At 45.2% G+C, this 27459-nt stretch overlaps 1 protein-coding gene and 1 pseudogene across 2 annotated transcripts in view; both read left to right on the top strand.

Moving 5' to 3' along the window:
• Window positions 1-26959, top strand: part of LOC145519050 (N-acetyllactosaminide beta-1,6-N-acetylglucosaminyl-transferase pseudogene) — a 52146-nt pseudogene extending 25187 nt beyond the window's left edge. The window contains exon 2 of the transcript XR_014063495.1: window positions 25140-26959. The product of XR_014063495.1 is annotated as an N-acetyllactosaminide beta-1,6-N-acetylglucosaminyl-transferase pseudogene (transcript). The remainder of the gene's footprint in view (window positions 1-25139) is intronic.
• Window positions 13436-15177, top strand: LOC145518839 (N-acetyllactosaminide beta-1,6-N-acetylglucosaminyl-transferase-like). Its single transcript, XM_081523857.1, has one exon. It carries the CDS (start codon window positions 14212-14214, stop codon window positions 15175-15177), a length of 966 nt encoding a protein of 321 aa, XP_081379983.1. The 5' UTR covers window positions 13436-14211.
• Window positions 26960-27459: the final 500 nt, after the last annotated feature.

Raw genomic sequence — 27459 nt, 5'->3', positions numbered from 1 at the left:
GACCACAAGTCTCCTGCCAGTCTTCTGAATTGCAGGTGGATTCTTTACTACTGAGCCACCGGAGCTGCCCACGTATCTTTATCTATCTATATATGTCTATGTTCACTACAGTTCAGTTGCTCAGTCATGTCCAACTCTTTGTGACCTCATGAACTGCAGCATGCCAGGCCTCCCTGTCCATCACCAACTCCCAGACTTTGCTCAAACTCATGTCCATTGAGCCAGTGATGCCATCCATCCATCTCATCCTCTGTCGTCCCCTTCTCCTCCTGCCTTCAATCTTTCCCAGCATCAGGCTCTTTTCTAATGAGTCAGCTCTTCACATCAGCTGGCCAAAGTATTGGAGTTTCAGCTTTAGCATCAGTCCTTCCAGTGAATATTCAGGACTGATTTCCTTTAGGATGGACTGGTTGGATCTCCTTGCAGTCCAAGGGACTCTCACAAGTCTTCTCCAACACCACAGTTCAAAAACATCAATTCTTCGGTGCTCAGCCTTCTTTATAGTCCAACTCTCACATCCATACATGACTATTGGAAAAAGCATAACTTTGACTAGATGGACCCTTGCTGGCAAAGTAATGTCTCTGTTTTTTAATATGCTGTCTAGGTTGGTCATAATTTTCCTTCCAAGGAGCAAGCGTCTTTTAATTTCATGGCTGCAGTCACCATCTGCAGTGATTTTGGACAAAAAACCAAAGTCTGTCACTATTTCCACTGTTTCCCCATCTATTTGCTATGAAGTGATGGGACCAGATGCCATGATCTTGGTTTTCTGAATGTTGAGCTTCAAGCCAGGTTTTTCACTCTCCTCTTTCACTTTCATCAAGAGGCTCTTTAGTTCTTCACTTTCTGCCATAAGGGTGGTGTCATCTGCAAATCTGAGGTTATTGATATTTCCCCTAGCAATCTTGATTCCAGCATGTGCTTCATCCAGTCCAGCATTTCTCATGATGTACTCTGCATATAAGTTAAATAAGCAGGGTGACAATATACAGTCTTGACATACTCCTTTTCCGATTTGGAACCAGTCTGTTGTTTCATGTCCATTTCTAGCTGTTGCTTCTTGACCTGCATACAGGTTCCTCAGGAGGCAGGTCAGGTGGTCTGGTATTCCCATCTCTTTCAGAATTTTCCACATAGGTATCTATGTACCTATCTATTTATATCTATCTGTCTATGTACCTATCTATCTTTATCCGCTTATTAAAAACCATAGGGAATTCCCTAGTGGTCCAATGGATAGGACTCACTTCCTTCTCTGGTCGGGGAAGATCCCACAAGGCTCACAGCAAGGTCAGAAAAACAAACACAAATTCACATGACCTCCAACTCCAATCCAACACCAAAGACTTCTTTATTCTCCATTTCCTTCTCCAGGAGTGAGGAACCAGGCTCCCATTGACCTCAGCACATTCACTCATCTTCCCCCTCCCACTCTATGTAAGTGGTCTTTCCCATGATGCTTAGCTGAAATCCTGGCTCCAAGACATGCTGGTCCCACCTCCACCACCGGTGGCCTTGGCCTCTGGGAAGAGCAAAGGAGCTTGGAATGAATTTTGATGCCCTTATAGACATATCTGTATTGGAAAGCAGCTCAGTATAAATATATAAATTCAGAGGTCGGCTCTAAGGACACCCAACTTCGTGACCTTGGGTATGTGTTGGACATTTCTAAGTCTCACTTGCTCAACTGTGAAATGGAGATAATAACTGTGCCTACTTCACAGAGTTACTGTGAGTATTAAATATAATCTACACGAAAATTAATGACTTGTTCTCTGCAAAAAGAGAAGAGCTGGAGATGGTTCACAAGGGCTTGGTCCCTGGAGAGTATCTTTAGGTGCCTGGTTGATTGTTAGTTCGAGGGTGGGGCCTTGGAAACCCAGTTTGGCCAGGGACCAATTACTTCTTTGGATCAGGTTATACTTGCAGAAATGTGACCACCTGAAGGGGGAGCTAGAGACGTGGAATTTGGAAGTCAATTATACAGTAACATGAACCAAAAGGAAAAGACTTGTCCAGATGGTTTTCTGACCAAAAGCTTGAAGGAAAAGATTTATAGTGCTTCAGACCCAGTGCTTCCCAGCACATACTGGTGGACTGAATGCCAGAGAAAGAAAAGGTTGGAGAAAGTCATGTGTCTTAGTGAAAGTGAACACAGCTCTCCCTGTGTCTCATGGTTCTCTATGAAGCTCACCTGGGTGCTGACTCCTAGCCGTCCCTGGGCCTGCCTAAATGGCATGGGATAGGACACCGACCAACAGCCCGAACTCAGGAGCAAAGCTGCTCACATTCGAGTCGTGGGTCAGCCACTTCTAGCACAGTGACCCTGGGCTGGGAGGTCACCGGGAGACCAGTGACCTTCTGAGTTGAGACTCGGAGTTTCCTCATTGGCAAGAGGGGGTGAGAGCCCCCCAGTGCCCGGCTACCAGCTGTGTCATTCACACTCCCTGGCACCCCGTTGTAACATACATTCTGTTTGTCAGCCCAGGTGTCCCCCCATCCTTGTCTAATCTAGACTGTTGTTGTTAATACCCCAGTAGCATCCAACTGTTTTACAACCCCATGGACTATAGGCTCCTCTGTCCATGAGATTTTCCAGGCAAGAATACTGGAACGGGTTGCCGTTTCCTTCTCCAGGGGATCTTCCTGACCCAGGGATCAAACACGGGTCTCCTGCAATGGCAGGCAGATTCTTTACCACTGAGCCACCTTGGAAGCCCCTAATCTAGATTACAAGTGCCTTAAAGGCTGGCACTTGGTTCTGCGTTGATGAGCAACAGGGTGATTTGAATCCAGTTTTGACCTCCTGTTCTATTTCCTCTTGGGTCCTTTCCTGCTGGACATTGCTCACTGGTAGGAAGGAGAGACCTCTGGGTCATGACTGAGGGTGGCTGATGGCAGGAGCCAGGGTGGAAACAGCTTCGGTCTGCTTAGGGAAGAAGTGATGGAATGTGGTCTTGCAGAGAGTTTGGCCAGAAGTGATAACCATAAATACGAGCTGTGTCAGAAAGGCACCAGATTCCCCGCTCACTTGGGAGACTTCGCTGAAAGAGTGTTTCTGGGAGGAGGACTTTGACTCGTGTTATTCTTTCATTCATTCATTCATTTCTGGTGAGACTCTATATAACAAAGAAAAGCACACATATCATTAGGGTTCAGCTCGATGCCATTTCACAAAGTGGACGCAGCCACGCAGTTGGAGTAAGGACACAGAACATAACCAGCGTTCCGGTCACTACCATGATGTCTGACAGCATAGACGCTTTTACCTGTTTTGACTTTTATAGAAATGGAAATGTACAGCATGTACTTTTCCTGTCTGCCTTTTTTTTTTATTTGCTTGCCAATGATATGTTTTTGGTGGTTACAGACAGTTTTATGATTCGTTCTCGTTGCTGTGTAGAGAGAAGGAGGTATGTGAAGTTGGGGTGGGAGGGTGGAGGGTGATTTTGACCCCCTGGAACATTTAGCCATATCTGGAGACATTATTGGTTGTCACAACCTGGAGTGGGCGCAAGGGTTAATAGGGGCATCTGGTGCCTAGAGACCAAGGATGTTGCTAAATATCCACTAGACAGCCCCCTCCCCCCCAAGGAGGCCTATTCAGCCCCAAATGGCCTTCGCTTCACTGAGCTTGCTGTCTAGTTTGGGAGACTGATAAATACAAAAACCGCCACCTAGGAAATCAGGCCAGCTACAGTTTCTACAGGTTGTAAAGGAAGACAGCAAGGAATGGAATGAAGAGGGAGGACGATTTCATATTAGGTGGACTTCAAAGATCTCAGTTCAAACCATGAGCCCGCTACCCACCAACTCTGCGCCTACACTGCTCAGCCCAGAATTGAAGTTGTAAGATAAAGTGCTTACACCTGTTGTCTTCATCTTGCTGGCCACTAAGATGAGGATTTACCAGCCTCACGGTTCGCTTGACTTCTATTTCCGGTTCTTAACCACATTTCCTACACTCTGTGGCTACATTTTCCATTTCTAAAGAATATAAAGTTGTCTCTTACACTCACTTCTTGGTTCTAATATTTTCATATTGTCACCTCTGTGGTTTCCTTTCAAAATCCTGACAAGTCTTCCAATCATATATCAGATCTTTATTTCACTGTTCTGTTATTTGGTTGGACTGAAAAACATACTGATTCACCTGGACTCGGATTTTATTATCACATTTGGCTCTGTATTTTCATTTCTGCTGCCACTAACAAATGCCAGCCTCTGTGAATTTCTTAAACTGCCACTTGGAGATTAAAGAACAAGGATACCATCTGGTGAATCCTGAGAAAGTTTAAATAAATATTTCTTTTACTGTTGTATCATTTCTTTGTGAGTCCAATTAGCATGGCTCCTACTCACCCCCATTCAGTATTTCTTTACTTATACTTTGAGTGAATATATAACATAGTCAAAAAAAAGTGTGATATATTTTCTAAAATTGAACACACGCAAACAAAGAGCATCCAGATTAAGAAATGGAAGATTGTAAGTGCCGTGGTGGAGAAACCCTGCTATGTAACAACTATTGGTGGGCGTTTGGGTCTATTATGAATGTGGCTGCAGTGAATGTTGAGCTACGTGACCTTTTAATTGTTGTTTAGTCGTCAAGTCTTGCCCGACTCTTTTGCGACCCTATGGACTGTATGTAGCCCACCAGGCCCCTCTGTCCGTGGGATTTCCCAGGCAAGAATACTGAATGGGTTGTCATTTCCCTCTCCAGGATATCTTCCCAACCCGCGGATCGAACCCATGGCTCTTGCCTCTCCTGCATTGGCAGGCAGATTCTTTACCGCTGAGTCATGTGCCTTTAAACACACAAACAAATACCTGGGGACGGAATTGCTGGGTGAGAGAGGTCTGCGCTCAGCCTGAGCAGATATTGCCAATGTTCTGGAGTGATCCCAGTTCACGCTTCCTCCTGGAGCTCACAGATGTTCTGGTTGCTCTCCGTCTGCACCAATATATGGTATTTTCTGACTTTTTTTCTTTTTTAAAAACTGTTTGTCTCCTTCTCCTACACCCTCCTCCATTTCAGTTTATGGCACACTGCTGCTGCTGCTGCTAAGTCGCTTCAGTCGTGTCTCACTCTGTGTGACCCTATAGACGGCAGCCCACCAGGCTCCGCCGTCCCTGGGATTCTCCAGGCAAGAATACTGGAATGGGTTGCCGTTTCCTTCTGCAGTGCATGAAAGGGAAAAGTGAAAGTGAAGTCGCTCAGTCGCCCAACTCGTAGCGACTGCATGGACTGTAGCCTACCAGGCTCCTCCGTCCATGGGATTTTCTAGGCAAGAGTACTGGAGTGGGGTGCCATTGCCTTCTGGATACTCAAAACATCATTGTTTGTCGGTAAATAACCCTAGTCTATACTTTGTGAAAGACTGGGATTAAGATAGGTGTGCACGCTGTGTACAGTAAATTAGAGAATGAATTTGGGGCAGGATGACCTGTGACTAGGGTTTCTCTTATTTAAATAACAGCAACTAGCATCATTCTGTCTATCCATTTTTTCCATTCTTCCTAAAAGTACCAATTACCATAGTGAAATTACCATAGTAAATTTTATTCAAGGAATTAGACTATCCACCATTTGAATTCATGGTTTTGGAGGTTTTTTTGCTCTTTTGTGGGTTTTATTTTTAGCCACATCTTAAGGCTTGTGGAATCTGAGTTCCTAGATCAAGGAACGAACTCAGGTCCTCAGCAGTGACAGCTCAGAGTCCTAACCACTGGACTGCCAAGGAATCCTTAGCATTCATTTTTATTCAATATTTCCAAAATATACAGAATTGATTATCCCGAAATAGTGATTGTTTTGTTTTGTTTACGGTATATTGCTTAGTCTTAAAAAAATAAATAGATCAAGTGGGGTCACTGAGGAAAAAATAATCATAGAATTTTGACATCTGATCCTTTGGTTCTCAAACTTTAGTCTCAAGACCTGTTAGAAATACAAATGATTGAATTCCACCTGGAACTAACTGACTTCTTGGGGTGGGGGACCTGCAACCTACATTTAAACAACCCCTCCATGTAATGAAAGGTCGAACAGAAGGTTGCAAACTTTTGACCTAGACTACCCTTAACCTCAAGTCACAGGCACACTTAGTTTGGCTTTTGGAAACAGATGTTTTAGTAAAACAATGAGTCAGTTCTTCTTCCAAGGTTAAGCAGTTAATTTCCACAGGTAAATTCAGTGGTAAGTTTCATCCTGAAATATTAACTTGCTGTTGTTGGTCAGTACCTCAGTCGTGTCCGACTCTTTGTGACCCCATGGACTAGAGCACAGCAGGCTTCCCTGTCCTTCACTGTCTCCAGGAGCTTGCTCAAACTCATGTCCATCGAGTCAGTGATGCCATCCAACCGTCTCATCCTCTGTTGTCCCCTTCTCCTCCTGCCCTCAATCTTTCCCAGCATCAGGGTCTTTTCTAATGAGTCAGCTTCTTGCATCAGGTGGCCAAAGTATTGAAATTTCAGCTTCAACATCAGTCCTTCCAATGAATATTTAGGGCTGATTTCCTTTAGGATTGACTGGTTTGATCTCCTTGCTGTTCAAGGGACTCTCAAGAGTCTTCTCCAACACCCAAATTTGAAAGCATCAATTCTTTGGTGCTTAGCCTTCTTTATGGTCCAGCTCTGACGTCCATACATGACTACTGGAAAAACCATAGCTTTGACTATATAGATATTTGTTGGCAAAGTAATGTCTCTGCTTTTTAATACACTGTCTAGGTTTGTCATAGCTTTCCTTGCAAGCAAGGAAAGTGTCTTTTAATTTCATTAACTGGCTATGACTTATTTGGAATAATGGGTCTTTTTCATTTTCTAAGCCGCCCAGCTTCAGTCTCTTCATGGTACCTTCTACATTTCTGCTACCAGAAGATTGACTCCTTCTTATGCAGGTTTTGACATTTGCCTATGGGGATTTGTGTGGACTGTCTTTTGCAAATATTTGCTTAGCTCCTTTAGCATCCAGGAAGTGTTTCCGTGATACCTTTGTGCCATCAAAATGAGATGCAGATCAGTTCAGCTCACACTACCATGATAGTGTTTGGTAGGTCTGCCTTCTGTACCTGCCACCTAAGCCTTGAAAATTCTGTGTATTAATCTTCCTCCCCGCTTTGAGGCAAGAGTTTGAAATCACGCTTGGTGTTCTGTGATCTAGACAACAACCTCTGCTACTGCTAATTAGATGAACAGTATAGAAAGCAAAATGATTGGGTCCCCAGAGAAGGTGGATTTTCCCCAGTGAGCTCCCTCGGAGGGCTCTCGGTTCTGGGAGAAATTGTTGTTTTAAAGATGTGCTTCGAAAATGTCTTCGTTCTTCTCTTCAGCATCATGATCATCACAGATACGGACTTCCCTGGTGGTACAGGGCTAAGACTTTGTGACCCCACTGCACAGGTTTGATCCTTCGTCGGGGAACTAAGATCCCACATGCCTTGTGGCATGGTTTAAAAAAAAAACAACAGCCTGCATAGATACATAGACAAACAAACAAAAGGCTTCATTTATAAAACATCTGGCCACTCAGAATAGAATTGCTTAACTGATCATCCAAAGTGAAATGGACTGTCACTGTTCTCTGCTTTTTCATGAGATACTCTCAGTTCCAAGGGAAGGAAATTAATCCTTATATTTTATAATTAAGGAATGAATCCCTGAGTCACTTGACCTGCTTCAATAGCAATGCAAACCACACACAAATGACCTTCTGAAGAACAGCCACCAGTGAGTCCAAGAAACGATAGCATCTCACCTCACTTACCTGACCTTTTCTGCTGATATGACTTTGCACCTCTGTGCCACGCCAACAAACTTCACCAGACCCAGTACTTTCAGTGCCCTTGTGCTGATTTACTATTATGAATCGAGTGTTTTTGCTCAAGCTTCTGTCCCCTCCATTTCTTTCCCAACTGCAGGATAACTGTTAATTGTGAATGGAAAAACAGGTCCCAGAACAATTATGAAAACACAATGAAGTTTGCATTAGTCCGTGCAATTAAACCAAGGAAAGATGTATGAGGAATATGACTAGAATTCAGTGCTGATATGGTATAGTTTGGTCTTCGAACAGGCATGTGCTGCCAGGGGAAGAGAGAAAAAAAGCACTATTTGTACAGTAAAATGACACCTCCAAATAGCTAGAAATCGGCCTGAAAGAAAAAAGAAAACAAACATCAGAAATGATTTTTCTAGACTCTGCTGTTCTGACATATAAATTAAAGCAGTGGACAAATATGAGCTTCAACATGCCTTCTTCCAGAGCGGAAAACTGTGCTTTCAAATGCCCAGATGATTTTGGATCCGTTTGACAAGCATGGAACACTCTGCGTGCCAGGCCCTGGTGGAGCTGCTGGGTTGTGAGAGAAACAGGAGGTGAAAGTCCTTGCTCTCCGGCACTCACCCTTTAAACATGACGGGTTCTTTGAGGTCGCAGTCCACTGACTTGATTTTTATCTGCTGCTCTGCCAAAGAAATTCTAGATTTATAACTCTCCCTGGGAAATTTCTGCACATGAGGCTTTCTAGTTTTGGTCTTCTTGCTCACTCTTGTAATTTCCCCAACTGGAATGCCTTCTCCTTGCTCTGTCTGAATCTCACCATTGGAAGCTCTTGCAAACCATCCCAGCTGCAAGGGAATTGTTTGTTTCTCTTCCGAGTTCCTGTCACATTTATCGGACATCTTCTTTTTGGAACTGATCTATAGTCTTTCCTGTTTTGTTGGTTGTCTTTCCAGCTGTATGTATTTTAAATCCTAGTAAAGATACACTTTCCTACGGGACAGGGGCCATACCTCATACTTCCTGCATACCATCACTGTTGCTTAACGATTCATCTTACAACATACTAAATTGTACTTCCTTTTAAAACTTGGAAAGGGAGACTTCCCTGGTGGTCTAGTGGTTGAGACTCCACACTTCCAATGCAAGGACTGGTCTTCGAGTCTTGTCGGGGAACTAAGATCCCACATGCCATGTGGCACAGCCAAAAACTGAAAGAATAAAAATGAAAAATAAATAAAACTATTTTTAAAAAATCTGGAAGGGACCATGGAGAACATCCTTTTTATTTATTTTTAAGTTATTATTATTTTTTAAAATATTTATTTGGCTTCGCCAGGTCTTAGTTTTGACATGAGGGATCTAGTCACCTGATAGGGGATCGACCCTGCATTGGGAGAACAGAGTTTTAGCTCTAGGTCATCAGGGAAGTTCCAAGAGCATCATTTTTAAAGAAGAAGCCAATGGGAGCCTAACATCACATAATCAGTTAAAGGTAGAAAATTCACCAGTATCCGGGTTTCCTTATTTTTCCACCATTCCCTGTTAGTAACTGTAAGGGTTAATGGGTAACCTTTCCTTGAAACACAAGAGAAAGTACATCTTGCACGGTTTCCCCCCCAAAAAGTGATTAAAAGTTGTGTTTTATTCATTCACCTGTTCATTCATTCAACACATTCAACACATATAAATAAATTACCTAGGTAAGGTAATGTACATATCTCTCATCACAAGGTGGAACAACAGGAAAATAATAATAGAAAGTAGACTCTACTCATTAACTGTCTATTAATTCCTTACTGACCTTGGGACTTTAAATCGCTCCCTTATCTTTACTTCTTTATTTAAGAAAAAAACTCAAACAATACAGTATCTGATGTCCTGTGAATACCTGCAGGACTAAAGCCTCAACTGTAAGAGCCTCCTACATTTCCTTCGACTTCTAGGAAATGTAGTTAACTGAGGAATTGCTATCACCCTTGCCTCGTAGTTTAAGAGGCTTTACTTTAGTTATGTGTAAATGGATTCAAGGGGCTTCCCTGGTGGCTCAGACAGTAAAGTGTCTGCCTGTAACACGGGAGAACTGTGTTCAATCCCTGGGTTGGGAACATCCCCTGGAGAAGGAAATGGCAACACACTGCAGTACTCTTGCCTGGAAAATTCCATGGATGGAGGAGCCTGGTGGGCTACAGTCCATGGAGTTGCAAAGAGTTGGACGCCACTGAGCGACTAACATACACACATAGTCAACTCACAATGTTTCATGGGTACAGCAAACTGATTCAGTTATCCCTACACATTTATTTATCTATTCTTTTTCAGATTCTTTTCCATTATAGGTTATTACAAGATACTGAATATGGTCCCCTGTGCTGCTGTGTTGTACAGGAGGTCCTTGTCGGTTATCTATATTTTCATGTGTATATGTTAACCCTAAACTCCTAATTTATCCCTCCACCCCCCTTTTCTCCTCTGATAACCGTAAGTTTGTTTTCTTTGTCTGTGAGCATGTTTCTGTTTTGTAAATAAGTTCATTTGTATTCTTTTTTTTTTTTAATTTCACCTGTAAGTGACATCACTTATAGAAAGATGATTTTCATCTCTGTCCGACATACTTCATTTAGTATGATCATCTGTGTGTGTGTGTGTGTGTGTGTGTGTGTGTGTGTGTGCACTCAGTTGCTCAGTTGTGTCCAACTCTTTGCAACCTATGGACTGTAGACTGCTAGCCTTCTTTGTCCATGGATATTTTCCAAGCAAGAATACTGAAGCAGGTTGCCATTTCCTACTCCAGGGGGTCTTCCCAGCACAGGGATCAAACCCCCATTTCTTGTGTCTCCTGCAAGGATGATTCTTTACCGTTGTGCCACCTGGAAAGCCCCTATGATCATCTCTAGGTCCATCTATATTGCTGCAAGTGGCATTATTTCATTCTTTCATATGGCTCAGAAATATTCTATTGTATACATATATATACCACATCTTCTTTATCCATTCCTCTGTCAATAGACATTTACATTGCTTCTATTGTAAATAGTGCTGCAGTGAACTTTGGGGTACCTTTTCAAATCAGAGATGTTGTCTTTTCTGGATATCTGCCCAAGAGTGAAATTGCAAGATCATATGGTAACTCTGTTTTTAGTTCCTTAAGGAACCTGAATACTATTCTCCACAGAGGCGGCACCAAGTTATATTCCCATCATCAGTGTAGGAGGGTTCCCGGAAAAACTCTTAAATGATGCAGAAAACAATAAAAGCTTCTGAATGGAAGAAAGAATAAGCTTTTAAGGTGGCCCTGGGAAGGGTAAACATGTCTAGCCTGATTAATTGTTTAGTTTGGGAATAATTGCTTCCAGAGTGAGCCAAAGGTGGGGTTGCTGGGCCTTCATGCGCCGATCCTGCCCTTGCCTGCAGTCAGGGGCAGGGAGGCAAGGCTGAGCTGTTCAGTCTCAGCAGCAAAGAAACAAAAAAAAACCCAAAATGCCTGGTGTCTGTGCTGGAAAAGCAGGTCTTATGGCCTCACAGGAAGGAAAGGGGACAGTGGTCTTTCGCTGTTACAAGTGGTTTTTTTTTGTTTTTTTTTTTTTAAGTTCTCCTGTAGGGATTTTTCAATACCCAAGGGCAGACAGGAAAGACAGCTATATTTTCAAAACTCAGACAATGTTGCTTTAAGTAACGGATTGAATACCAAAGAAGTATGCTGGAACTTCCTAATTGGCTAACGTCTGTACTTCTCAATAGAGTAATATTGTTAATGTCTACCCTCTAAGCCTGTAGAAACCTGAATCCCTCTTTTGCTGGCCAGTTGGAAATAATGATGTAAACAGACTCTTGTGGCCTCACTAAGTCATGTGTCTGAACACTTTGTCAAACTGCAAATATTTAAAATATTTTAATATTCATTCTAAGCCAAAAAGGCTTTGCCAAACTAGATATTGGAATTACTCTCTGTTGTTTTGAAACAGAATAGATTACAGCCTGATATTTAAAGCTATTATCTGGAGGGAGGAGGGAAGCAGCCTGAGATTGAATTTTCCATTATCTTGCTTGAACTATGGGGACACTAAGAATTAGATTCATCTGCTCTGTCCAGCTAAAGGCTCCATCTACTATTTCCACTTTGCGTAAAAATCAGAAGGTGGGTTCCATGCAGAGTTCCGTGCAGATCTTAGAGGATGAGGAGAATTTAGTAAGGGAGGGAGAAAAATAATGTATGAGCTGGAAGAATGAAAAATGTGAGCAATAAAGGTAGAAGGAAAACCTGCCATGGTTCAGGAAGTGATGAGTCATTCAGCTGAAGTACAGAGTGCCTTGAGCTATGGGGATTAACCTTGCTTTTCCTGCCTCTGCTAAAAGCAAAAAACCAGCATATTGCTCTATTAATTTTATTAATAGCAGAGTAGAGACTTTTCAAAAGGGAGCAGGGAAAGGGCATTAAAAGACATTGTTTTCTTCATCGGGTAGGGTGGGGACTGTCTCCATAGTGCGTTACTGCTCCAGAATGAAGGCTCAGAGAGTTCCTTTCAGATCAAAGGTGAGGGGAAATGGGAAGGCAGGCAGTAATTGCATGGGAAGTCATCGTAAAGAACATATGTTGATCTGCATGAAAAAAGAAATGGGCCACCCACTCCAGTATTCTTGCCTGGAAAATTCTATGGCTGAAGGAGGCTGGCGCGCTACAGTCCACAGGGTCGGGATAGCAAAGTGTCAGACACAACTGAGTGACTTTCACTTTCACTGTAAAGGTACCAAGTAAAGAGGATGAGTGGCGTGTGCTCTAAAACCCTCAACTCCCCACTGGTTTGGGGGATAGTTTTTAAGAAAAATTTCGGGATGAGGGCTGCAGGGCGTGTGACTTTGTTCTCACTGACTAGAAAGCTGAGGGCCGAAGAATTGATGCTTTTGAACTGTGGTGTTGGAGAAGACTCTTGAGAGTCCCTAGGACTGCAAGGAGATCCAACCAGTCCACCCTAAAGGAGATCAGTCCTGGGTATTCATTGGAAGGACTGATGTTGAAGCTGAAACTCCAATGTTTTGGCCACCTCATGCAAAGAGCTGACTCACTGGAAAAGACCCTGATGCTGGGAAAGACTGAAGGTGGGAAGAAAAGGGGATGACAGAGGATGAGACGGTTGGATGGCATCACCGACTCGATGCACATGAGTTTGAGCAAGCTCTGGGAGGTGGTGATGGACAGGGAGGCCTGGCGTGCTGCAGTCCATGGGGTCTCAAAGAGCCACTGAACTGAGGTAGCAGGGCTCTTTGCTCCGTCTGAGGTTACCATCCTCTACCTGGGAGGGGCCCTAGATTCTGCAGATAAGATAAAGAGGCTGTTCCCTGTATGCCCTGAGGTGGAATCAGGACCCTGCCCCAAGGCTGTAATACTGTTTCTTGGCTCTTCTCCCCTGGTGTCTGCACGCCCCTCCCCTCTCACCCCTGATTAGCAACAGTTTGAATCTGCCCTTTGGACCGCAGGGAAGGTCAAGGAGGCTGAAGAAAGCTTATTTCCTACAAACAAGAAATAGGGGACAGGGAGAGTCTTTGTACCAGGGAGGACCCCACGGGGTCCTGCCCTGTCTCAGCCCTAGGACAAACAGCACAGGGGGAGGAGAGGGACTGCGCCCTGATCTCAGTGACAGGACAGGGAACCCTACACTTTAAGATCCCCTAGGACAGGAGCTCCTTTAAGCGCCAGATTGGAAAGGAGAAGGGCGGGGCCCCGGCGGTACCGTCGAGCCGGTTGGAGGAGAGGCTTTCTTTGGGACCTGGTCCCTGCATTCCCACCCACCCCACCCTGACGCGGCATATTTGAGAATGGAGGCTACCGGGTACACCCAGGATTGTGCTGGGACTGTCGAGGGACCCTCCCGGTCATGGGAAATAAGCGGGGGTGAGTGTCGCAGCCTGTGGGGTGACTGGCAGGAAATGGCACGCGAAGTGCATCATTTCGACTTTTGACTCTTACTGTACTCATTTCCCAAATAACCACAACAAGGGGGAGGGGGTCAGGGAGACAAAAACCTGGCGAAATGCGAGAAAAGAGATCTAAGAAACTACAGCTGCGGGGGTGGGTGGTGGCGGTGGTGAGGGGAGGAATGACCGGAGTTGTAGTGAAACCAGCAGCTGCGGCGAGCGGGGAAGCCGCTGGGAGGGGAAGAGGCTGGGCTTAAAGCAACCTGCTGCGGGGTGTAGACAAAGGCGGCTTGGGAGGCAGAGGCCGGGGCGGGATCAGTCGCTACTATCAGCCTGGGGAAAGCGCCAGCGGCTGGACTCCCGCGTGGAAACCCGGGAAATTCCCCAACCTCCCGTTCAGGGCAGGAATGCCCGGAGTATGCACCAAGCTAAGAACCCAGAGGGAAAAAGTAAGTTTGGGATAGGACTTAACCGATTTTGACGGTCTTTGAACTCTTAACTCCTCTGGAGGCATGCCTTCACCGATGCGCTCCCTCTTCATCATTTCTGTCTCTTGTGTCATCGTTTTCATCGTGTTTTGCGTGTTCAACTTTGGGGGAGAGCAAGCCTTCCAGAGGCTAAATAACTCAGACATTTGGATGCTGACTCAAGTTTGCACATCCCTTATCAAAGACAAAACCCCATTACTCTGGAGAAACAAACTGATGATGTATGAGAAGTCTTCCTGCAAGGCGTACCTGACCCAAAGCCACTACATCACGGCGCCCTTATCCAAGGAAGAAGCCGAGTTTCCTTTGGCATATATCATGGTCATCCATCACAACTTCGACACCTTTGCCAGACTCTTCAGGGCTGTCTACATGCCTCAGAACGTCTACTGTGTTCATGTGGATGAGAAAGCGACAGTTGAGTTTAAAGACTCAGTGGAGCAGTTACTGAGCTGCTTCCCAAATGCTTTTCTGGCTACCAAGATGGAGCCTGTGGTCTATGGTGGGATATCCCGGCTCCAGGCTGACCTGAACTGCATCAAAGATCTTGCAGCCTCGGAGGTTCCGTGGAAATACGCCCTCAACACCTGTGGGCAAGACTTCCCCCTGAAAACCAACAGGGAGATCGTTCAGTATCTGAAGGGATTTAAAGGGAAAAACATCACCCCCGGGGTGCTGCCCCCAGCTCACGCAATTGGGCGGACTAAGTATGTCCACCGGGAGCACCTGGGCAAAGAGCGTTCCTATGTGATAAGAACCACAGCCTTGAAGCCACCTCCTCCTCACAATCTCACCATCTACTTTGGCTCTGCCTATGTGGCCCTGTCCAGAGAGTTTACCAACTTTATTCTCCATGACCCACGGGCCCTTGACTTGCTCCAGTGGTCCAAAGACACCTTCAGTCCGGATGAACATTTCTGGGTGACACTCAATAGGATTCCAGGTATGTGGGATTCCCTATTTCCCATGAAGGCGACATTCTGTACTTGAAAGGGCTTTTCGAGAGCCTGCTCCTTGTTGATTAGGAGATAAAAGCTGAAGTATGTAGTTTTCACCTGAATTCTTTCTAAACCCTGAAAGAATGATGTTCTTTAGGTGACATTTCGGTAGTCTAACCAAGCCAAACCAATACCTCTTAATGGTATTGATCTGCAGTCATCGTGTTCTCTTGAATTTATCATTTTATTAAATCTTTACCGCAATCAGGATTAATTGCGCCCCATCCCCTCTGGTGTTCTTTCTTTTGCCCAAATTTGTCAGACTTGCTGAAATCCCAGGGCCATTGGCTTGGCCACTCCCCTGCCCATTCCAAGATTCCCCCTTATCAGCCAGATGTCATCAACTTTGAGAAGCTGAACTGACCATCCCACTCTTCCTTCAAAGATTTTTATCATCTTCTTGAATTACTAAATCTACTTATTTGCATGAATTTGTTTTTGGCCTTCTCCACATTAGCTCCATGAAGTGGATCATTTTCTATTTGTTACCTGCTGTATCCTCCATGCAAAGAACACATAGTAAATGCTCAATAAAAAAATGAATGAATGAGTGAGTGAATGGCGAAGCATGAGGCTTTACTGTGGCACCACAGCTGTCTCCCTAAGACTCAGTGGGCAGAGAAATATTTGGACTCATGCATGTACCACATCATAGGCATCACGTTTTAAAAATACATTTATTTTTAACTTAAGATAAAGAATGAGATTCCAGGAGAAGCTCTTTCCTTTCTCATCAGAACAGTTCTACCTGTGTTAATGGACCAGATCATTGATTTTTAAAACTATATAAAACATGATAGGATTTCTTCTGAAGGAAACAGCATGCTTTGGACTCTGAAAAATACAAAATGGATCTCTGATGAACTCGACAACATTATTATAGCTAGAGAAAAGCAATCATTGTTCTGGTTTTTGGGGGGCTGCCAAGTTGGAAACACTGGTAGATGCTCTTAGACTGCAGGGCAGGGCCTACTGGGCGATAAACATGCCAGCATTCTCTGGAAAATGCCGTGTTTGGTCTCTGAGTCCCAGGGTGACTGGCAGGGAACAGGGCTTGCTCCCATCATTGCACACTCTGTGTCCTGACCTGCCTCTTCCTGGGGGCCACCGCCTTTTCACCTTTTACGTGTTGTTTCCATCTTGGGTGTCTAAGTGGGGGACGTTAGGTACTTAGAGGCTGGTTTTCATATTTAAGTATTCCCTTTGTGTTTTCAGTATCCCCTTGAGACTACGATGGTTTCATACTAGCCACATGGTTCCAGAGATATCATACTGAGATGAAGGCAGTTGTAACTTCACAAAAGCCTGAATTGTCATTTCTTAAAAAAAAAAGAAAAACATGGGTTTGGGTTAGTGTTAAATGTCTGTGTTTGCTTAGCAAAAGGATGGTCAGTCTTACCAATGTCAAATCAACTTAAGAAAATCAAGGGAAAAATAATCTTTTACCTCCCTCCTCCCGACCCCTTTTTTTCTCCTTAGCCCCCTTCTCCTTTCCAGCCCTGGTGAAATAAAGGCAGGAGGCTGAGAATCATATACCTCGATAGGCTCAGGAGACAAGACCATTTTTGCTGTAGGTTCGTGGGGTAGCTCCGTGCCTTCTGACCTCTCTTGGTGACTGTATGGTAGTGGTGGTGGTTTAGTCACTAAGCCGTGTCTAACTCTTGTGACTCTGTGAACTGGAGCCTGCCAGGCTCTTCCGTCCAAGGGATTTTCCACATAAGTCATCTCTTGGAACCTCCTATCCCCCCAGCTACAAAATAAAAGACCCAATAGGCAAGACCCTTTTTTTTGTTCCTACACATGCTTTTTTTTTTTGCAGAGGACACAATACTCAGAACCACATAAACGCATAGCACGCAGCTGTTGAGAACTTGTAGAGAGGCCAAGATACCGGTGAGTCTAGACTCCCTCAGTCTTGCTGCCCCTTGGCCTTGGCAAGTGCATGTCATCACCCCCGTGGGAAACTGGAGGCGAGAGCTTCGTGCTGAGGACCTCACTGATCTGACTCTTCAAGGGATGCCTTTCGGAATAATGTGCCACTTCCCAGGGGCTGGCCGCCTTCCTCTCTTACATTCCGGGTGGCATCCTGGTTCAGGGAGCCAACAGGAGGATATCCTGACCGTAGGTGGGCCCTTCCCGAATCACAGGTGACAAAGAAGTTAATTCCTGGCCCCAGTGCTGGACCTCCCCGTCTTCAAAGGCGATGCCAGTGCTCCAGTCTCGCCAGTGGTCGTTCTCTGGGATTTAGGATACGGTGCGTGAACCTGGTTCTTTATTACCAGGCAACCTTTGACTGTATCAGCTCTTCCCTTCTCCGTGTCATATTTTAAGGGGAAAAGTCCTTCGATAAACACAGCATAAACATCTTTCTCCAAGTTCAGATAGTGCTTTTCCTGGCCTCCCTCAAAGTTTCCTTCTCTCTCTGTCCTAAACATCCTAAAAGATCTTTTTTTTTTTAGGTAGTTATTTATTTACCTCCTTGGCTGTGCCAGGTCTTAGTGGCAGCCCTTGGGATCTTTAGTTGTCGCTTGTGAACTCTTAGTTGTGGCAGGTTGGATCTAGTTCCCTGACCAGGGATCGCACCTGGGCCCCCTGCATTGAAAGTGCAGAGGAGTCTTAGCCACTGGACCACTAGGGAAGTCCCGCTAAATATCCTAAATTAAAGTGGTTGTGTTAGAAAGACCCTGCACAGGCATATCGTGCTCCTTGAAACACCCACAAAAGGACTAAGACCATGAACATCACTAGGATCCTGTTCCTGAATGATATCAGAAAACTAAAGGAGTTTAAAATGAGTGACTCCGTGAAAGTATATTCACTGAGGTAGGACTGAGTCGCATATCCTCACACTGCTTTTTTTTTTTTCATGTTGTCTTTCTATTGAGACAATGAATTCTCTCTTGGTTCCCATCACTCAGGTTTTCTCCAACGGTGTTAGAATTAGAAATGGTGCTGGCCAGGCCAGAGAGAGTCCCAGGGGGCCCTGGTCTCACATCCTTCTTTGGGGGAGGCCAGAGAGAATGGCTCTCCTTCCATCCTGTTTGGCTGTGTACAGATGGATTATCTAGATGTCTACCTTCTGGCCACATTCTCAAAGGAAACCCTTCAGGAGCACGAATTTCTCTGACTCATGCTATAGAGCATGGGGTTTATGGTGAGCCTGAGGCTCTATCCTGTGCCCCCGGCACGAATTCTGGTTCATGCTGATGTTTCAGAACTTCTCCAGTCTTTGTTATCACTGCTATCTGTCACCTGAAGAAAAGCCTGTTTTCCCTAGTTTTTCTGGTTATTTCCATAGCATTTTCTTTGGCTTGTCTGCCCCAGGGCGGAGTGCCAGAGACCACTGAGATGTTTCAAGTCTTGTGTGGTTGTTGAGTATCTGCAGAAGCCACTGCTGGTCAAGTCTTTTCCGTCCCTTCCACAAGGAGCTCACTTGTCTTCTCCCTCCTTACAGTGGGTCTAACGAAGACCTAAAACTGGACCCCCTAGCGGTCCAGTGGTTAAGACTCGGCCTTTCAGTGCAGGGGGCGTGGGTTCAATCCCTGGTCTGGGAACGAAGACCCTGCAGGCCACAGCTAAGGAACCTGCGTGCTGCAGCCAAAAAAAAAAAAAGGCTTAGAATAGTTTGAGAAAAAAAGAAAAAGAAAAGGCAAAACTGCTCCATGCTTTGGCTTCAGCTCCTTTCCCCCTCCTGCCTCTTCTTTGGATTTTTGCTCATTACTCTGACCTTTCTCATGCCATGAGGCTTTTCTTCCATAAGAATGTTTTCATTTGCCTTTTCCTCTTTCCATTTTGTATACTTTTTTTTTTTGAGCCCCTTTGTCAAATAGATTACCTCAACCTCAGAGATGACCACATTTCCTCATTTTTCAGTACTAAAAATAGTGTGTTTCTTACTTTGATTTATTTTGCTTGTTTGACTTTGAGTTTTATTTACGCGTGGACTTTCTTTGGGTGTGTGTTATGGCTCTTTGAGGTGCATGTGATAGAAATGCAACTCAAAGTTGCTTAAACAAACACACCCGGACTTACCGGATCACGTCAATAGAACTGAGGTGTCCAAGGAGGGCCTCCAAGGAAAGCTAGACCAAGGCCCGGAACAGTGCATTTGGGACTCTAAAACACCAGAGTCCTCTCTCTGTAAGGTGACCAGTTGTCCCTGTGTGCCCAAGTCTGAGGGAGTGTCTTGGGCATGGGACCTCCCATGGTAAAGCCAGGAATGTCCCAGTTTGGTCTGAGATGTTCACTGTATCTCTGAGTTGACTCTTTTCAGTTTCTCCCTCCCAACATGGTGTCAGAGAGACTCAGAAGTAGCCCCAAGTGTTTGCTTCTCACAGCTGGCCCTCCCGGGAGAAAAGAAAGGTTTTTATTCCTGACAGTCCCAGCAGCTCAGGGGAGTCATCAGAGTAACCACGTAGCATAGATGTTGAAAGCTGGACCCAGGAGCCAGACCAACTGCTCTGCCATTTACAAGGCATGTAACTGGACAAGTTACCTAAATGTGGGAGCTTCAGTTCCCCGATCTGTAAAATGGAGGAAATAATGATATTTACATCAGATCTGCGAGGCTTCAATGAGTTTGGCTAGTGACAGTTTGGCCCAGCACATATTTTGAGTGTTCATTTTTTTACTGTTGTTACTATCATTCTGTTATTATTATTATATTCTTCACCTGTAATATAGATATTCATTCAATAAATTTATTTTTTATTGAAATATAGTTGGTTTACAATGTTGTATTAGTTTCAGGTATATAGCAAAGTGATCACTTATACATATGTGTATAAAAATCACTTTTCAGATTATTTTCCCTTATAAGCTATTACAAAATATTGAGTATAGTTTCCTGTGCTATACAGCAGATCCTTGTTGATTATCTATCTTTTTAGATGTTTATTTGTTTATTTGGCTGCCCCAAATTGTTGTGGGCCTTAGTTGTGACACTTGGGATCTTTAGCTGTGGCATGGGGAATCTAGTTTCCTGACCAGAGATCAAACCCGGGCCCCCTGCATGGGCGCGCAGAATCTTAGCCTCTGGACCACCAGGGGAGTCCAGGTATCTATTTTATATATAGTAGTGTGTCTGTGGGCTTCCTTGGTGGCTCAGATGGTAAAGAATTTGCCTGCAATGCAGGAGACCCAGATTCAATCCCTGGGTTGGGAAGATCCCCTGGAGAAGGGAATGGCAAAAACCCACTCCAGTGTTCTTGCCTGGAGAATTCCGTGGACAGAGGAGCCTGGCAGGCTACAGTCCCATGAGGTAGCAAAGAGTCGAACAAGACTGAGCGACTGGAGGGGAGTGTTTCTATGTTAATTCCAAACTCATAATTTATCCCCCTTCTCCCAACCCTGCTGAGCACTTGGACACTGTGCTGAGTCTGAGATATAATAGTGAGTAAGTATATTATGGGCTTCCCTGGTGGCTCAGATGGTAAAGAATCTCTCTGCAATGCAGAAAACCTGGGTTCTATCCCTGGGTCAGGAAGATTCCCAGGAGAAGGGAATGACTACCCACTCCAGTATTCTTGCCTGGAGAATCCCATGAACAGCGGAGCCTGGCGGGCTATAGGCAATGGGGTCACAAAAGAGTCGGACACAACTGAGCGACTAAACTTGACCTGGCAGCGCCCATTCATAGGGTTATTGGCAGCAGAGGCAAGGGCTTGGGTCCTGCCAGGGACCGGGTGAACGGTCCGTGAGTGGGGTCTGGCTGTCGGCCTCCTTTCCAAGTCCAGTGCTGTCACCCCCTCTCTGCTCATCTCTCTCCGACGATAATCTAACTTCCTTTCCTAATGACTTTCCCTGATGCCTTTCTCAGCCTGCTTTAATCCATCCTCCAGTGACAGAATGACCTTGATAAAAGCACTGTGGTCCTGTGACCATGTCTCTCTCCTTAGACACTAGCCGTGGATCCCCATTACCTAAGCGTGACATCCTGGCCCCTCTGCTGGAAGGGGGCTCATCCCAGCCCCTCTGTTGGAAGGGGACTTTGAAGGTCAAGGGGGCCCCCTTGACCTTCAAAGGGCTCAGCCTCCCTGCCTCGACTCTTGCCGGTCCCCCGGCCCAGAGGCTCTAGAAGGCTCTGCCTCCCTCTCCCTCCTCTGATTGGCATGTGCTTTTCTTCAAAGATTCAGCTTAGAGTCACCTTCTCTAAAGAGCCTTCCTGATGCTCGCTCCAATGAACTCCATCCCCCTGTATCCCATGTACTCCTGTCGGTCTTCCGGTGCTGCGTCTGTGTTCTGAGAGGCCCTGGGAGACTCACCTGCAAAGGTAGCCCAGCCACCTGCTGATTTCTTTTTCCTTATTCGCTGCACAACGTCTGGCAAATGAGCACTGGAGTCCCGACTCCTCGGAGTTATTTAACTTGCGTAAACTCAACTATATTTTCTCTCTCTCTCTGTCCACACACACACATACACACACACACACACGTGCACACGCGCAGTGTATGTAAGTTTAGATGGTCATCCCTCCCCTGCCCACCATTCCACACAATGAGTCTGGGGTCCCCTGGTGGATTCTGCTTATTGCCATGAGGGGGGTCTTGGTTTTCGGAGCTCACCAACCTTAAAGAGACAGTGTGATCTCATGACACGGCTCCTCAGCTAAAGCCAAGCTCTCCATCCAGTGCTCGTAAGATGTCACTCTCTGGACCTGGATTCAAGGGAGAATGTGCCTTGTCGGAATTATGGAGAGACTGTGTCATCTTAACGGAGCTCCTTCCCTGGGCCTTTCTCCAGAGGAATTCTGACTGCACGCTGTCTCCCCTGTACCTGTTGACTTTGAAACCCAGCCTACCTGTGGTATGAGCACCTTCTCTAAATGTTTGTTGAGTTTATTTTTTGGCTAGGAATTGGCAAAGTCAAGGCCCAAATTCAGATCATCCTGCTTCTAGTGTAGGGTTCTGCCGCCGATCCTCAATGCATCGTATAGAATCGCTCTTTTCGAAAAGGTGTTCTTACTCCGAAAATGCAGACAGAGATAAAAGTGCCATGAAGGAATGACTGCCTGAAGCCAGCAGTCTTTGGACAATACTTTGTCACCCAGAACTTGGAGTGATGGCTTCCACCTTAGGAAAAAGTTGCCACGTGTGTTAAAAGGCATTGCTTTTATAATCCCTCTTTGGAAATGTATTTAATTGGATTCTGTTCTTTTCGTATTCTTGGTCACCAACCACTGAACTGAGACTTGGATAATAGTTGATTTAGAGCCACTGGTCTCAGTGAAATGTAGAACTGGGGAGAGTTTAGGTCTCAATAAACATCCCCCGAGAGTCTTTACCAGGTTTGCTTTTGGGCTCCTGCTGTTCGTCTCCCTTGGTGACCTCATTGGCCTCCAAGCTCAACCCCATTCTGTCCTGATGAATCATAAGTCTCCATTGTGCTCCCCAGGCCCTCTCTGCATTCCTCCCAGGCTTTTGGGTATCTATTCCCGAGGCGCTCACTGGCCCTTGCTCATACCCACCCCCCTGTTTTATTGCCTACTTCCCATAGCCCCCTTCTCCAGAACCCCAGGCACCGCCGTCTTCCAGGTCAGCTGACATCTCCTCTTCCAGCCCCTCAGACCTAATCAGCACATTCCATACATTCTGCGTGTGTCCAGTAAGCATCGCCATTGTGGTTCCATCATTACTGCTCTAACTTCGGCCCGTGGTGCCAACCTCTCAAGTGATCGTTAGATCATGTGGTGTCTCTGGCCCACAAGTCTCCCTCTTCAAATCATTCTAACACTCTTGACATATTTTTCTTCTAAGAGTAACTTCTCAATTCCAAAAGCCTCAGTAACTTTCAGCAACAGCTTACTGAATTATTCAATCCAGTCATCTCAACGTTGGATGTTGGATGTTTGCAAAGCCCTGTGGAACGCCACATCAATGTCACTGATTAATTAGTTCCCAAGGCTGCCTTCCCTGAAAGGGACACTCCAGAAAAACCATGCCTTGTATTTCTGCCTTTGCTACTTTTCTTCCTCTTTCCTTGAGTCATTCTCTTCAATTTCTCCTGTTTAGATAATGGCCTGAATATGTCTACATTCAAGGCCTTGTCATGTGGGAAGTGTTTGCTGATTTTTTATCTCAATGTGCTAAACCTAGTTGTAACTCCTTTATGTCATTCTGTGATCTTCTTTGTGCTATAATTGTGAACGTGGAAATCATATTGCCCTGACAACTATTATCTCTTTGGGGTCTTTTATATTTTTGGCAGCTCAACATACGAAGCATCCAGTGCAATAAGAATAAATATTTACTGAACTGAATCAAATGGAAATAACGTTTTATATGCCCATCAGCACTTCTGCCAACTCAGCTTCAGATCAACCACCCGCGCTCTGTCACCACACACACACACACACACACACACACACACACACACACACACAGAGTCTAGATCCCTTTGCCAAATCTTAATGGGTCAGCTTCAGACTGCATCTTCTAGCATCTTCAGGTTTTCTGGGAATTTTCCTAAAGTCCTTACTCCCCTGGTCAACAGCAACAGGACTGTTCTCCCTCTCTCTGTTTTTCCAAAGCATCTGGTTCATCTTGGGAAGGCTGCTCAATGCCAAGTTCATCCTGGGGGCAGCACCAGTACAAGCCAGACTGTGCTCCAATCCATAGTCCACTATCTGTGAACTTAACCAATGGGCACCTAACTCTGCACCAAAGAAATAAAAAGAACATGTAATAGCAGAAGACCCTACTTTAAAGACCAGATCTGGGTTTGTACAGGGTTGTTGCTTTGGGCAACAATGATGGCAGTAACCCATCATTTGATAAAGAAAATGACCCTGCTAAGATTTTTAGTGATTTTTTTTTTCTTCTGGATCTTGGAGTGAACAAATCTGCAGTCTTAGAAAGCAATATCAAAAGCAGCAGTTATAGAGAATTTCTTGTGTGGCATGGAGTGGTTAAAAACAAAAACCAAACTTACACATCAGCAGTTATACTATTTTTCTAACCAACCATTTTTCCTTTTCTTTCATATGCATTACGTTTATTTTCATCATTATTGATTGTTTGACTTTAATCTGTTTAGCTCAGGAATGATATGAAAGAATGATGATTGAATTTAAGGTAAAGAAAGCAAACATTCTGAGCCTTTTTTTTTTTTTTTGACATGAACATGGATCATATCATTTAATGCAGACCCAAGGCCTTGCATTGTTTTGAGGTAGGAATTACTTCCATTACAGATTCTTTTCATGTAGATCATAAAAATACAATGCATTGTGATGACCCCAATTCAAAAATTACATGCTGCAGCCCATATGAACACTGACAGCTCCTCATAGAGAAAAAGAAAATTAAATTTTCTTGGCCTGACTAACCAGTTCTTAATGTGGTTTCTCAATGCCTGTCTTTCATCCTCTGACCTGAACAGTATGTGACATTTTTTTCTTGACCTGCTTTAGACAAAGCCACGAGTAGGTTTTTTCCAAATGTTGTGCTAAGTCACTTCAGTTGTGTCTGACTCTTTGTGACCCTATGGACTGTAGTCTGCTAGACTCCTCTGTCCGTGGGATTTCCCAGGCAAGAATACTGGAGTAGGTCGCCATTTCCTCCTCTTCCCAACCCAGGAATGGAACCTGAGTCTCCTGTCTCCAGGATCTGCAGGCAGATTCTTTACCACTAGTGCCACCTGGGGACAGGCTCTAATAGTTGTGGCACATGGGCTTAGTGGCTCCTAGGCATGTGGAATCTTCTGGGACCCTGCATTGGCAGGCAGACTCTTAGCCACTGCACCTCCAGGGAGGTCCTAAGTGTATTCCAGAGAGGTCCTAAATGTATTTCAGGTTCACTCTTATTATACATCACTCTGTGCTCAAGCCACAGTGGCCTGAGGACATGTGTTGGAGGGTCACATAGCTTTTCTGCACTATAGTTTGCAAAGTTTTGATGGTCAGCATGCGCCTCTCACCCAGACCAATGATTTCAACATTTCCTCTCCCCCCATCAGTTCAGTTTCCAGTTGCTCAGTCGTGTCCAACTCTGCGACCCCATGGACTACAGCACTCCTGGCTTCCCTGTCCATCGCCACCTCCCGGAGCTTGCTCAAACTCATGTCCATCGAGTCAGTGATGCCATCCAACTGTCTCATCCTCTGTCGTCCCCTTCTCCTGCCTTCAGTCTTTCTCAGCATCAGGGTCTTTTCCAATGAGTCAGTTCTTCGCATCAGGTGGCCAAAGAATTGGAGCTTCAGCTTCAACATCGGTCCTTCCAATGAATATTCAGGACTGATTTCCTTTAGGATTGATCTCCTTGCTGTCCAGGGGACTCTCAATAGTCTTCTCCAGGACAGTTTGAAAGCTGTAAGTGGGGCAAGCACTAACGAATCTTCACCACCGTCCCCACCTTCTCTCAGCCTCCCCGACACCATGGCCAAGTGTTAGCTGCCACTCAGGAATCCACTAGTACTGTTTTTCCTGCCCTTCACCAGCTTTACCTACTTTTTTTTTTTTTTTCATTTACCTGTCTGTACACATTCAGGTGTGTGAATCCAGCATATGATGTGTGATCTTTATTTTGGTCCAAGAGACCTTTTCTTGTTTACCTTCTTGGTTTCGAGATGGTCAAAGTGTTTGAGGTTGTCAGAATGACACAGCTCAAGCCTTGGGTGGGAAACAGGATGATGTGACCTTGGTGGACATGAGAGCGCCCAACAAAAAACAAAAAACATTGCCTTGATGCAGTAGCCAGTACTTGTGCTGAAAAAAAGCAGGAACATTATAAGGGCTTGAGAACAGATCAGGCCCAGGCTGTAACCCTGGCTGGGCAAGAAGGCATTCACGTTTTACCTCTGAGAGCCCAGCTGGGGTGGACACACAGCTCAAATGAGGTTAATGAGAACTAAAATTGTTGGGGGAAGCGCACGACTGAAACCGCCCACCCTGGCCAAGCACCATAGCAATTATTTGCGTGAGTTATTTTACGACAGGAGGTCTTGGTAAGGAGCCTGGAACTAACAAGCCACCGTCATCTGGAAGAGTTCAGGAAGGGTCAAAAGGAGACGCCGCGTGTCCTACCACCTCCCAGAATCCTTCTCACTGACGTCCATCTTGGCTGAGCACTGTGTGCACCACGGGGAAGGACCCTGAGTCAGAATGATCGGCCAAAAACAACCCGGAAACTAAACCCATCGCCATAAAACCCGAGACAGTGAGCCACGTGGCAGAGCAGTTGTCCTGGGTCCCCTCACCCTGCTGCTCTCCACCCAGGCACCCCTTCCCAATAAAGTCTCTTCCTTTGTCAGCACATGTGTCTCCTCAGACAATACGTTTCCGAGTGTTAGACAAGAGCCCACTCTCGGGCCCTGGAAGGGCTCCCCCTTCCTGCAACAGAGCCCTGTTTGATGTCAGCGGCTATCTCCTTATGCTTGCTGTCTCCTTGATTGTGACCATAAACATATCCTGGGGGCAGAGAGAGGCAGGGAGTGATACAGAATGTCCACTTGATGACAGTTTTCAATATGTTAAGCCAACCAGAGGGAAGAGAGCAGATATCCTGTCCTGGTTGGAAGTTATTAGCTTAGCCTGCCCCATTATTTGCCGGAAGAAAATGCCTGCTCAGTTGCCTCAGATACCAGGCGAAACAAACCTACGGCTGGGCCAACCACTGCAAAAGGCATCGCACTCTAATCTCTGGCTGTTCCTCTAGCTCCTTGTAAATAAGGCAGGACAGACTGTAGAAGGGGGTTTTGGATCATGTTATTTTGAACTGTTAGTCACGTTGCACCCGCTTCTCATTTGCAAACTGCTTTGATAAATCATGATTAAAGATTTGTTGAGTTTGTTTTGCCTTGGCATTGGACCAGAGCTCCCCATTGTAGGATGGGGGATCCAGGCAAAGAGAGGGGGACAACCAACTGAACCTGCAGGTGTTCCCGGTGAATTTAACGTTCTTGCCTCATCGAGAAAGAATTCAAAGATGAAGTGATAGGTAAGAAGTGGACTTATTTAGAGATAAATACACCATAGACAGAGTGTGGCCCATCTCAAGAGGTGAGAGAAAACCTCAAAATATGGTGTGGTTAGTTTTTATGGGCTGGGTAGTTTCATAGGCTAAATAAATGGGAGGCTTATTCCAATTATTTGTGGGAAGGGGCAGGGATTTCCAGGAATTGGGCCATCACCCATTTCTTTGACCTATTGTGGTTAGGCTGTCACGGTGCTGGTGGTGTATCATTTAGCTGACGTATTACAATGAGCATATGACGAGGCTCCTCCATCTGCCATCTTGGACCTATTTGGCTCTAATAGTCTCCTAGGATTGTGTCATTC

Source organism: Giraffa tippelskirchi, chromosome 8 (genome assembly GCF_054371585.1).
Source record: "Giraffa tippelskirchi isolate mGirTip1 chromosome 8, T2T-mGirTip1v1.2.pri, whole genome shotgun sequence".
Classification (NCBI taxonomy): domain Eukaryota; kingdom Metazoa; phylum Chordata; class Mammalia; order Artiodactyla; family Giraffidae; genus Giraffa; species Giraffa tippelskirchi.
This window is presented reverse-complemented; position numbering and strand designations above follow the sequence as displayed.

Coding starts and splice junctions, on each gene's coding strand:
- LOC145518839 (XM_081523857.1), top strand. CDS start 14,212: ATGCCTTCACCGATGCGCTCCCTCTTCATCATTTCTGTCTCTTGTGTC.